The following is a 13976-nucleotide window of genomic DNA, read 5'->3' as shown; positions in this document are numbered from 1 at the left end:
TGAATGTCCGAGCAAATCACTCTGTGCAGGCAGTTTTATACAAGGAGCATCAAAGTATTCTGATGAATGGGCTCATCTGGCAGGTTCTCAACCCTGGTGCACATGAGAATCATCCAGGAGCTTAAAACGTATGCAGATCCCAGCCACCGCGTCTGAATCAGTGGCTGGGGTGTGGCCATGGGGCACCCAGATGTTTTTTAAAAAGCTTAATATCCAGCTGGGGTTGAGAACTGCTTGTCTGATTCATCAAATTGTATCCTGTAAAGCTAATATTCCCTGTCAATAATGGCAAGTTAAGTAATGAGAATTTTCTTTCAAGTACACTGTCCTTACAGAAATACCTCTTGGGTTCCATCTTCTAGTTAAAACAAACGTAAGTATATTTAACAAGATAAAGAATTCTGCTAAGAATGCCCACCATCCTTAAATCACAATTTAAACCCAAATGCATATTTTTCCCACAAAAAAGTTTCAGCTGTCAATATGCTGCTGTCCTACCTGGTTCTTCTTGTTCATTAATGTCTTGAGGATCAGAACCACTCCAGCTCCGACAGTCTTTGTGCATTTTGGCCTTTCGTGTGGCCATCTCATCGTCAGTCGCCTCTCCACTCTCCCCCTGGGAACACAAAACACACAATGTTTCTCATTCTGCATTTCTCTCCCATCACTGCTTTAGTTCGGGTCAACTCCTATTTTCTGACAGACCCACCTGCAAGGCTGCCTTCCCAGTGAAGCCACTAAAGACCCACATGAAGGCTGACCAAGTACTCTCATGAAATATTACCCCATTTGCCCTTCACTATAACGCAGCACTCCTAGGGGAGGGGACCCATGAAAGGAGGCACGTGACTCCAGAATTATAAGACAGATGAAATTCAACTTAAGCATCAACAGCTTCTCATCTGCAAAGAGTGATACTTTTTCTAGGTAACCATGGAAAAAACATATTATCATGTTATAGTGATAATGAATATAATGAAATATAAAATACACAGTGATAATTATATATGTATTTATTGTAATAAAAAGCATAACATAAAATTTACCATCAGCCATTTCTAAGAGTACAGTAGAGTAGTGCTAACTGTATGTAGCTTGTTGTGCAACAGATCTCTAGAACATTCTCATCTTGTAAAACTGAGACTCTATACCCATTCAACAACCCCCATTTCTCCCCTTCCATCCCAGTCCCTGGACACCGCTATTCTACTTTCAGTTTCTAAGAGTCTGACCACTCCAGGTATCTCATATAAGTGGAATCACGCAGTATTTGTCCTTATGTGACTGGCTTATTTCATTTAGGATAATGTCCTCAAGGCTCACCCCTGTTATAGTATCTGAAAGAATTTCCTTTGTTTTGCAAATTGAATAATATTTCATTGTATGTATACAGCATCTTTTCTTTTCTTTTTCCTTAGTTATATTTTATTGATTATGCTATTACAGTTGTCCCAATTTTTCCCCCTTTGCCCCCCTCCACCCAGCATCCTCCATTCCCTCAGGCAATCCCCACACCATTGTTCATGTCCATGGGTCATGCATATAAGTTCTCTGGCTACTCCATTTCTTATACTGTACTTTATATCCCCATGGCTATTCTATGTACTTGTATTTGTACTTGTACTATGTATTTGTACTTCTTAACACCTCTCACCTTCTCACCCATTTTCCCATACCCCCTCCTATCTGGTGACCATCAAAATGCTTTCTGTAATCCATGATTCTGTCTCTGTTCTTCTTGTTTGCTTAGTTGATTTCTTAGATTCAATTGTTGATAGATACGTTATTTGTTGCCATTATATCGTTCATTGTTTTGATCTTCTTCTTTTTCTTAAATAAGTTCCTTTAACATTTCATATAATAATGGTTTGGTGATGATGAACTCTTTTAGTTTTTTTTTGTTTTGGAAGCTCTTTACCTGCCCTTTGATTATACATGACAGCTTTACTGGGCAGAGCAATCTTGGCTGTAGCTCCCCACTTTTCATAACTGAATATTTCTTGCCAATCCATTTTAGTCTGCAAAGTTTGTTGTGAGAAATCAGTTGACAGTCTTATGGGAATTCCCCCTTAGGTAACTGACTGCTTTTCTCTTGCTGCTTTTAAGATTTTTCTCTTTATCTTTAACCTTTGGTATTCTAATTATGATGTGTTTTGATGTGGGCTCTTTGCATCCATCTTGTTTGGGACTCTCTGTGGTTCCTGGACTTGGATGTCTATTTTCTTCATCAAATTAGGGAAGCTTTCTTTCATTTTTTTTCAAATAGATTTCTAATTTCTTGCTCTTTCTCTTCTCCTTCTAGCATCCCTATGATACAAATGCTGCTTACATTACCTCATTTTTCTGGATTTGTTTTTCCTCTTGTTCTGATGGGTTGTTTTTTGTTTCCTTATGTCCCTGACTTCATTCACTCTACTGTTATTTCCCTGTAAATTGTTCTTTATTTCAACTAGTGTATCCTTCATTTCTAACTGGATCTTTTTAATGCTGTTGAGGTCCTCACTAAATTCCTTAAGCATCCTTATAACCAGCGCTTTGAGCTTTGCATCTGATAGACTGCTTATCTCCAGTTTGTTTAGTTCTTTTCCGGAGTTTTGATCTGTCCTTTCATTTGAGCCATGCTTCTTTGTGTCCTCATTTTGGCAGCCCCCCTGTGTTTGTTTTTCTATGTATTAGGTGGAGTTGCTATGACTCCCTGTTTTGGTGGTGTGGGCTACTGTAGTAGCTGTCCTCTAGGGTTCAGTGGCTGCCCCCCTCCATCACCCAAGCTCAGTACTCAAGGTATGCCCTTTGTTGGGGTTGAGTACACCCTCCTCTTGTAGTTGAGCCTTGATTGCTGTTGGCCGGTCAATGGAAGGGACTTACCCAGGCCAGTCAGCTTCAAGGACTGGCTGTGACCATTAACTACCAACCTCTGCCCTCCCTGGAAGATCAGCTGTGCAGGCACAGGGTGGTGGTATAGTACCTTTTCTTTATTTTTCATTTGTGGATGAACATTTAGGTTGTTTCCCTTGATCATATATTTTAAATTGCATTTTACATCATTTAACAGATATTCTAAGACCTTCATAATCTGATCCCCATTCCTTTATAGCCTTTCCTTGCCCACCACAGAGTCCCTGATCCAGCCTGGAGCATGAACCCTGGACTACATGCGTTTCCCCGAGCAAGCCAAGTCTTTCATGCCTCTCTGTTGCCTCATCTGCCTGGCATCCTTTTCTCTGTGTTGTCTCTTTGGTAAACTCCTATACAACCTTCAAGTCCCACCAGTCAACTTCTCAGTGAAGTCTTCCCTGCCTGCCTCTCAGCCCTATATCTTCCTTCTCTCTGCTCCTACAGCATTTTGCAGACTGCTTGACAATGACTTATTAGATCCCACTGTGTTGGTTATGTCTGTGTCCCTCTATGGACCCTGACTTTTTCCTGGTGTTGACTCAGTTCCTAGTACTGGTGCTGGCACCCAGGAGGTGCCTGGTAAGCCCTTGCACTTCATTTGTTTTATATATTATCCTATCCCCAAACCAAATGACCTAAAATCGTTTATGGTGATGCAGAACATACATTCATGGTCTTGGATGGTTTGGTCTAATGCTTAATAAACACGTAACACTCTACCCTCATAAGGATTTTCTTCTTTTTCTTGGTAGTGCTGATGCCTAAGGTGTTGTTCCTCTGCATGTTGGGCTTCTCAGTACTCTTTGCTGATGTCCCAGGGCTGGGATTTCGAGTACTCCACCGTCTGCCACCAAATAGCTCCACAGCGTGAGCCAAAGTTGGGCCTTCATACCGTCCATCCTCCTGTAAAAAAACCACATGCTGAACACAGAATGGGACAGCAAACAATGGGGAAGTAAATAAATTAATGGCTTCCAGTAAATTCCCAGGGGTGGAAGAGCACAGGCAACTGCCAAAGAACAACAATCTGGCCACCCAAGTGGCCCTGTTTTCTAATTATAAGGACTCTTTGTTGGGGATTTCATCACATCCTCTATAGTCCCGGCCACATCCCTCTTAAATTTTAGTGATGGGCTTTAACAGGGCCATGTTCAACTGGGATTAACACCCTCCCCCCCCAAAAAAAATTCCATTCCAGTTTTAGAGGATATGTTTTAGAATTAACACTGTAAAAAACCTCATTAGGACATATTTTTAAAATTAGGGCTTTGGAGGACTTTGAGGGGTGGGTTGTACGTGCGTGTGTGAATCTATTTAAGTAAAATTAACCCTGTTTGCTATTGTATCACTCTAAGTGTATTTTAAATGAGTTTTCACAGAGTTTGATGCTTGGGACAGTCTGATTCGAAATATGTGTCATACTAAAACTCACTTTGGAGGGCTCTGGGGAGCACCTCAATAGTTTGGGCTGCCATCCTCTCAAGTGACTAATATCCAAGGATAAAGAGCCCAAGGGACTCAGAACCTCAGAACCCATGCATATTATGATGCTGTGGGCAGAAAAAACACATTCAAAGGGCAGGTAATAATCTATAATTAACTGCTTCTCCTAAGGTAATTAAATATAACATGCAGTGAGTAGCAGCAAGGATTTATTTATTTATTGAATTAAATATTAATTTTTCAATTAACAATGGTCAAAAGTTCTCTCTATAAGTAAGGAAAGCCAGTTAATAAAACTACAAGTTGCATATGAATTAAAGATATTGATAGTTCACAGGTTGTATAAAAGGGCTCTTTTAAAATTACCTTCCATTCATTGTCTTTATTTTCTGCAAAACTTTAAGACTAGTCCTCCTTTTTAGTTCCAAGTAAGTGGTTGTAGATGGATTTTGCTTTGTAAATAATAACGATGCTTTGTGTTTGTGTGCCTGCTCCTTCATCCTAATGTTTAATGACTGATTTTATGACTGCTCAGGATCCCAGGATGCTGAGAAAATAGGAAACCTGATATATGAAACCTTTTGGTGTTCTCTTGTGGTGGAAATCTGTGGCTTACACCTGTCCCCAATTTTTTTTCTTTACCCATACCCTAATTTTACTTCATCCTTCCTCCACTGGATACAGACATGGGTTTATCAACCATGGTGGAACATCCCATGACCAATGGTTGATACCAGATCCAAAAAAGCCATTTGGAACTTCCCTCCCTGGAAGAAGACCCTCGGAGGCAGTGGTGAAGAGGATGAAAATGGCTGGAGGTCAGCCCACCTGGTGCAGGCCTGCTGAAGATGCTGAAGAGAGTCGCGGCTAACAAGTCACTATAACTGGCTCCAAAGTGGAATAAAAATTTAATGACTCAATTTCAAAAATAGATTTTAACTATCTTATTGAATAACATACTTTAAATCTAAAAAAAAATTAGTAAAAGCTTTGTCTATGGGTTTTAATGAACATGTTTAAAAAATTTTAATAAACCTTTCATTGAAATTTAAAACTTCTGCTCTGCAGAAGACTCTATCAAGATAATTAGAAGATAAACCACAGACTGGGGGAAATATTTGCAAAAGAAACATCTGATAAAGGACTGTTATCCAAAATACACAAAGAAATCCTAGTGTTCAACAATAAGAAGGCAAAATAAAATTGGTCAAAAACCTTAATAGATGCTACAGCAAAGACGACAGATGGCAAGTAAACATAACTAGAGTGAACTCTAAGGTTAACTATGGACTTTGGGTGAGTATGATGTGTCACTGTAGGTTCCTCCTTTGTAAAAAATGTACCTTTTTGATGAGTGGTGTTGATAATGGGGGAGCTTGCACATGCATGGTGGTGGGAAGTTTATGGAGAATCTCTGTACTTTCCTTTCAATTTTATGGTAAACCTAAAACTGCTCTAAAAAATAAAGTCTTTAATAAACAATTTAATAGACGCAATTACCTTCTACATATAAAAGAATCAGTTTACTGCTTTGGTTTTTCTAAATCAGAACATCCCAATATGGGCCAAGCTTTACTCTTAATGAAAATATTTTAGGCCTGAAAAAGTCAGGATGCCTTTGTTTAATGTTTGAGGGAGATTTTCTGAGAACTAAAATGTAGCTAGAATCTTTCATTTTACACAAAACTATACACTTGTTTGGGATGGGTGAAGGATGTACCTTCTATTTTTAATTTGGGAGAAGCATTATTGTGAGTTTTAGGAAAAAGTTCACTCGGAAGTTAGGATTAGGAAATTGATTCCTTAAAACATATTCATGCACTTTTACCTCTTGGCATATCTTTGTACGCAATATCTTGAAGACTGTTAAACTAATGTAATCCTTTGAATAAATCCTGATTTTTCTTGAAGATAGCCATAATCTGTTTCTGTTGCTTATTACCAAAGAAGTTTACCTGATAATCCTGTATTTAAACTTCTCGGCTTTCTAGAGATCTTTCCAAATACCCAGGATTACGGGTTCTTAACTCTGCCCATGATAATCTTGACCCAAAGCTTATGATACCAGTCTTTTCTCTATACTCCACATCAAATCTCTGTAGGGTTTACTTTCTTTTACTTTTCTGTATTCCTAGGCTTCATTACAAATACCACTATTTCTTCTTGTCTTTTGCGTTGTCTCCTATTACTATTTCCATTACATCAATTCTCATTTACTAGTGCTTGTATTTGAAGGTAACTTCACATGTGTTCATCATACAAGGGGACTTCAATGTTAGAAATATTATTTTCTATACATGCCCTTCCCAAAGGAGGGAATAGGAAATACACTTATAGGGCAGTTAAAAGAATTTTGTAAAAGAATTTTGTAAAAGAAAGAACCCTAGACTTTCCATAAATTTTTTCAACTTATATTTAAATAGGTTTCTTTTGTACCTAGGACTTATCAGAGCATTAAATGAGCTAAGCCTTATTATAAGTCACCAAGAGGGGCATTTAGCATGATGCCTATCAGTCCCCAGCCTCTTTTGGCACCAGGGACTGGTGTCATGGGAGACAATTTTTCCATGAATGGGACCAAGAAGATGGGGTAAGGAGACAGGAGGTGGAGCTCAGGTGCTAATGTGGGACAGTATTCGCGCACATGCCTGCCACTCACCTCCTGTTGTGTAGCTGACTCCTAACAGGCCACTGACAGGTACTGGTCAGTAGCCTAGGGGGTGGGGACCCAGGCTGACCTTCTGTTCCCTAAGTACCAAAATAGTTTTGATCTTCCTTGAGACAGTCTGAAAACTGGTCTACATGATAGGAAAATGGTCAGTTTGTGGATTTTTTCCACTTAAAAAAAATCTTGAGTGTCTATTTGGAAGACATGGTGCCTATCTTCCTGGATGGCTCATGAAGAAAAGAGTTTTGCCCTGGCCAGTGTGGCTCAGGTGGTTGGAACATCATCCTGTAACTGAAAGGTTGAGGGTTCGATTCCCAGTCAGAGCACATACCTAGGTTGTGTGTCTGAGCTCCTGCTGGAGCGCATATGATCCCAGATCCAGGACTGTATGGGAGGCAACTGATTCATGTTTTTCTCTCTCCCTTCCTCTCTCTTTAAAAGCAATGAAAAAGGGTCCTCGGGTGAGGATTAAAAAAAAAATGCAAAATCAATGTTTGAGGAAAAACATCACCTATGTTTTAGGAGTGACTGAGGTACATGGATAATTGTTCTGTCTTTACACTGTAACCACTTGGTTCCACACAGGGGTGTAGGGATAGGGGGTTGGTGAGGAGAAGAGACGGGTGTAGCTGGGTGAGACTGTTTGCTCCAGGTCACTTACTGTGTCTTTGCTCTAGCAGCGCCCCTTACTTCTTCTCATAAGCTGTTCATGGTTTCAGCTGGTGCCCCTTCAGCAAAAACTGAAGGTTTACAGGGTAAATGAGAAACCATGTACACTTCATGGGTTAATTCAGTTACTTATGCTATAAGCTTGGGAAGGAAACAAATGGATTAAATAGATCATATAGGTTTTGTGACAGTGGTTGTAACTGAACTTAAAGATTTTCCTGATTCTAAAAGACTGTGGAATGACCATAATTAAAAATCAATATTCATAATAGCTTCTGAAGACCTTTCTTTCAAGCAGCTGACTGCACTGAAGCCTCCCTGTGAAGCAGACAGGAAGCAGGTATTTTGGTTTCTAGTTTAGATGAGTTAATTAAAACTGGTCTTGTGCTGTGCAGCATTAGTGTGATCTTGCATGTAGGCCTAAGTACTTACTAATTCATTGATCAAGTTACTTATTCAGATATGATCTTTCCTTATAAGTGTTGCATACACTTGGAAAATGGGGAAAGGAGCATTATATGCTCCACTACTAACACCCCAGAAGGGAAATGTTTTTACTTGTCACCAACATGTTAGAACTGTGAAAAATACATAAAGTCAGTCATTTTAATAATTTAAGTCATAGTTCTATTTGTTCTGTGACACTAATAAAAAACATAAAATTTCCCCCCAAAGATAGAAAAGCATACAACTCATTGACAAGGCTAGCAACCATGTTGCCTGGGGGCAGGGTTTGTGACTCAGCTTCCAATCTCTGCCCTCCTTCCTCCACAAGCAATCGTGTCTCCTCTCAACACCTCCTTCAGCCCAGTCCCGCTGCCAGTCCTGAACCCAGCGCAGGGGCTGCGGTGTTACGGTACCTGATAATTTAGGGTTAACGAGAAACTCACTCAGCAGCCCACTGTGAGAAACTGCCTCCTAGGGGCTGCTGCTGCCACTACAAACCTGGTTAGGCAGAGCTCCATGTATGGGTTAGCTCACATGTGGGAAAGTTTCTTTTGACATTAGAAGTTCTATAGTTAGGCAGAAATACCAGTTAAATAACTCTCTGAGAGTCACGTAGCAAACTAGGTGACAAAGCAGGATTTTATTCCCAAAGTGAATGTTTCCCATGTATCAGTCCCTAATTAATAACAAAAGTATTCATATTACAATGTTTTCAGTGGAAACTGTAAGTGAAAATGCTTTTAAATTAACTGGTTTCTTTCCAGATGCAAGAAGCACAATGCTATGAGCCACTATCTTTTATATATATGAATTTACATTATGCCTTTACGCATATTAACTAAATTAAACCTCAGAGCTACCTGATGAGTAGGTATTGCTGTTATTCTCATTTTGTAGATAAGAGACTGAGCACAGAGAGGATAAGTAAAAACTGCCCACTGTCACTCAGGTAGGAAGTGATAGAGCTGAGAGAATGAGCCCTGGTGGTCCAGCTGCTAAGTGCGTTCTTACATGATTTATATCTTGAGAATTATGCTATTGAAGAAAGAGGGAAGGCTGTACCCTTACCTGGTAGAGGCTGACATACTGTTTCCGCAGCCACTGCTGTCTTTGGTCAGGGAACTTCCTCATCTTTCTCACAGCTCTAGTGAGTTCCAACAATCCGCTGAAGAGCATCTTAGCTGTGTGCTTCGGTGCCACAAAGTGCAATAACCTATTGTCAGTGGTCTGAAGCCCATAGAGCAGTGTCACTCCCGTCTCTGAGAGAAACATGTTACTTAGTTTGTTCTGAACACACACAGTGTGTATATCAATGCTAGGGTGTCCCATGTACACAGCCTTTGCTGAAAACAGATCCAAGACCCCTTCTACCAGGCCACTTAATCCAGTGTTGCCCAATAGCGGGAATTTGCCAGGTTCAGATGTGTTACTAAGCACACCAAGTTTTGCTTTAGCACTGGCTGGGGAGGCAGTGGTGGGCTTTATCCAGGTCAAGGTGCTATTGTCAGGCTGGAGCTGGAGGAAGCAGCGGGCTGAGAGGTGTGTGTCCTGGTCATAGTGGATAACTGTGGCCCCCTGCAGCAGGAACTGGTGCACGTCAGCTCGGATGGACAGGACATACCATGGGATGAGCTCTGTCCCATGGTCAAAGGCCTTCTGGGGCTCTTCTAATCCATGAGGGTCCCATTCTCTGGGCTGCTCAAAGATGTCATTTTCTGTATCCAGCAAATCTCCAATTATAAACCTAATGGAAAGAGATACAAATTTTGGTCTGTCTTATAAATGGAAGTGAGAACAACACAGTCTTTCACCAGCACTGGACATAATTTTTTGTTACAGTATGAAGTTAAATTAGCATAAGAAACATAAAATGCTAAAAGTCACAAAGTAATTTTTATAGCTGTATTCTAAAACTTTATATTTAGCAATATTGTGATCAGAGGTATAATAGATCAGTTACTGCATTTTTAATATCAGCAGCAATAATCTTCATTATGTATTAATTTTCCCTCTTGCTTCAGGAAAAGTGTTAAATATTTTACATACTCTTTTTTATTTATTTTTATTTTTTTTACTTAATTCGACCTACTTGTGAAGTAAGATTTCTTACTCTTTTTTTTTTTTTTCTTTAAACCTACGAGGATACCAGAGGTTCAGAAGGGGTAAGTAGTTCCTTCCAGATTACCCAGCTCAGAAGAGGCCTACCCAAGGCAGGGTTCTGGACTGTCTAACTCATTAGCCTGTGATCTTCTTCACTGGGATCTTTCTTTCTTTGTTTTCTATGTTGCCTTCTACTTGATCATTAACAAAACTCATAACCTGAATACAATGGGGCTAAAATAGGCAATATAAGACTTAATAAGCTGGCCTGATAAGAACTTCTGTTAAAAATGAAATACAAAAGCCCTAACTGGTGTGGTTCACTGGGTTGGGCATTGTCCCACAAACCAAGGAGTCACTGGTTCAATTCCCAGTCAGGGCACATGCCTGGGTTGTGGGCCAGGTCCTTGGTTAGGGGCATGTGAGAGGCAACTGATCAATGTTTCTCTAGCATATATCAATGTTTCTCTCTCTCTCCCTTTCTTCCTCACTTTCTCTCTAAAAATAAATAAATAAAATCTTTATAAAATATGATAAATTCAATGACACTCATTGGGAAATACAGCCCTGGTGGTCAGAGGAGCAAAAACAGCTCTCCTACTCAAGCTTAGATTTCCACTGGGTATGTGTGCGCACGCACGTGCACAAAAAGGACCTGTGTGTTTGGAAAATTCAGCAAGTTGTCTTCCTTGAGTCAGAAACCTGTGTTGTTAGGGGGGAAGGCAAGGGAGACTTTATTGCCTCCTTTCTATCTGGTCACCTTTGTAGGAACATGCCTAAGAGAGATTCATTCTCTTCAAAGCATGAGGGATTGTTAGTAAGATCAAGGTTTCTGCTGTCTGATCCATAAACATTACTAGCAAAGTGGTGAGTAAAATTGAGAAAGAGCTGGTCCATACGTGTCTGGGAAGGAATATTCCTATCGTCTCGAGGCACTGGGCAGCCTACTGCCTCTTGGCAAAGTGTGAGCAGCAGCACTGGGCTTCTTGGACCTGGTCTAGATCCTAGTCCCTGAGCAAGATCCCACTCCTGCTTTCAAACAGCAGGTTCTTCCTCCTTGCCTCACACAAAGAGATATTCTTAAAAAAGAAAAGAAACCTACAGGAGGTCTCACAGAGCTGATGGTCAAAATATCCTTTTCAGATAATCCATACAGGAAACACTGGAAACAACCCAAATGTCCAGGAACAATAAAATGTATAAATAAAATGTGATATATTCAAAAAAAGTAATTCTTCACAGCAATGAAAATAACATACAATAGCTAACCATATGCAACTACATAAACAAATCTTAAGCAAGGAACACAAGAATAAATACTATATTTATGTACATGTAAATTTATGTACATGCAAATTTCTAAACCAGGAAAAACTATATTATGTAGAAATGCATAACAGTGGTAAAATTATAAAGAAAAGTAGGATGCACTATCACAAAATTTACAGCAGTGAATTTTCCTCTAGGAAGAAAATAGGTGACAAAATTAAGAAGGAAAAAAAAGGGTTTCATGGGTGCTGGCAATGTTTTCACACTGGATGGTAGTTATGCACACATTCACTTGATAATTATCCAAATGCATTAGTTTAAAAAAGATTTTAAATTTAAAATAGTGTTAAATATGTAGAAAATTGCAAAGATAGTATACTCCACATCCACTTTTCTCTATTTTTAACACCTTATTTTAGGATGGTATATTTGACACAATTCACCATCCAATATTGATACACTATTATTTATGCAAGTCCATGCTTTATTTAGATTTCCTTAGTTTTTTACTTATGTCCTCTTTCTGTTCCAGGACTCCATCCAGGACACCACATTACATTTACAATTGTTGTCCTGTTTCTGTAGGCTCTTCTTAGACATGACAGTTTAGCAAACTTACCTTGTTTTTGTTGATCTTGACAGTTTGAGGAGCACTGGTCAGGTATTTTGTAGACAAATGCCCCTCAATTAGAATTTGCCTGATATTTTTTCTTATAATTAGACTAGGGTTTGAGGTTCTGGGCAGGAAGGCCACAGAGGAAGAGTACCGTTTTGATCACATTGTATCCAGGGAACACAGTGTCAACATGACTTACCCCTGTTGATATTGACCTGGCTGAGGTAGTATTGGTCATGTGTCACTGTAAAGTGACTTTTTAAAAAGCCTCCTTGCTACACTGTCCTCTTTGGAAGGAAGTCTCCAGGTGCAGCCCACAATTAAGGAGTAAGGAGTTATGTTCTATCTCCCAGAAGGCAAAGTATCTAGTAAGTTATTTGGAATTCTGCATGGGAGATTTATCTCTTCTCCCTCATTTGTTTGTTTATCGTTTATATATATATATGAATTCAGGAAAATTTATTTAATTCTTTGAGTTATAATCTAATGCTACTTTATTGTGTTGCCCAAATTGGCCATGGGAGCTTTTGCAGTTGGCTCTTGTGTGCTTTTGCTATAACCCCACTATTGTGTGTGTCTGTGTGTGTGTGTATGTTTAGCACTTCTTTACTTTCTGGCAAAACAAGATGTTCCAGGCTCATCTTGTGTATTTCCTACCCCAGTCCTAGAATCAACCATTTCTCCAAGGAGCTTTGTTTTCTTTTATTGACGAATGTTAGTAGAAGTCAAGATCTGGTTGCTATGTACAAAAATACATTCTATTTTATGCACTTAATGTTCCATTTCAACATAAAAAAGTGAAGAAAGAAAGAAAAAAAGTCCTTTGCATCTAACTTAGTTCCATCCTTCTGAAACTGTTCGTAGTAACAATGGAAAACCAATACTTATGCCCTCATAGATATAATACTTATGCCCGTGCTTCCTACATATAGCATGGTGATTAGGAACATGCCCTCTAGAACCACCCTGGGTTTAATGTGCAACTCTACCACCTATTTGCTGTGTGACCTGGTCAAATCACTCAACTTTACCTATCTGTTAATGGCAAAAAGACAATACCCATTTCAGAGATTAATGGTGAAGCTCAAATAAGATAATAGTTGTAAAGCACTCAGTACAACACCTGGCTCAGTAAAGTATACCACTATGATTAATATAGGAAGACTGAGGTTTCATCCCTTCTACTTCTTTCCCACTTCCTTTCCCGAAGCTAAACCAGAACAGCTGTTCCTTTAGAGGGGCTTCCTTTAGGTCATATCCAAGCCCTTTAATCTTTTTATTTCCTTTCTTTGGAATCACTTCCACATTCTCCATGTCATACTTTTTTTTTTTTTTTTTTTTTAAGTACAAAAAGATTTCAATTGGTGAGTGTCAGTACCCATGAGATACAACATATGTTAATCTGGACATAGAACTTCTGATTTTAATTTAGCAAGAAAAACGGTGTTTCCCAAATTCTGTTTATTTTGAGTTCTGAACTAAATCAAGTATTTTTCACTTAAAAAAAAACCCCAAAACAAAAAACTACAACCATTAAAAAAAATAGTGTCTGGAAAGAAAAATTATAAGGCTTTCCTGGAGCCTGTTTCTGTTGCTCAGAGATGATGTGAGCTGGGAGAGAACAGACACTGTCTTTTGTAGCATCAGTTTCTATTTTAAAACACGAACTAATGCTTAGTGTTAATAATTCCATTGAAAAGCATTCTTCCAGGGACTAATGCCCAGAAAAAATGGACAACTCTTGGTAAAGAAATAAGTTCCTTTCAAGAAGGAAACCAGTAGTTTTATCTCTTGGATCATATAGTGAATTTTATGCATTCTGTGCCAGATCCTCTCAGGAGACAAGTTTCTGTGGGTTTACAAAAAGGA

The 13976-nt window shown here is 39.2% G+C and overlaps 1 protein-coding gene across 1 annotated transcript in view; it reads right to left on the bottom strand.

The window, feature by feature from the left end:
- PLCE1 (phospholipase C epsilon 1) overlaps positions 1-13976 on the bottom strand; it is a 307719-nt gene that overhangs the window by 58212 nt on the left and 235531 nt on the right. The window contains exons 8-10 of the mRNA XM_054572876.1: positions 9191-9866; positions 3616-3798; positions 499-616 (exon numbers count right to left, since the gene is read on the bottom strand). Coding sequence (XP_054428851.1) covers positions 499-616; positions 3616-3798; positions 9191-9866 — 977 coding nt within the window. The remainder of the gene's footprint in view (positions 1-498; positions 617-3615; positions 3799-9190; positions 9867-13976) is intronic.

Source organism: Pteronotus mesoamericanus, unplaced genomic scaffold (genome assembly GCF_021234165.1).
Source record: "Pteronotus mesoamericanus isolate MK-2021 breed Mesoamerican mustached bat unplaced genomic scaffold, CSHL_Meso_final contig_24, whole genome shotgun sequence".
In the NCBI taxonomy this organism is placed as follows: Eukaryota; Metazoa; Chordata; class Mammalia; order Chiroptera; family Mormoopidae; genus Pteronotus; species Pteronotus mesoamericanus.
This window is presented reverse-complemented; position numbering and strand designations above follow the sequence as displayed.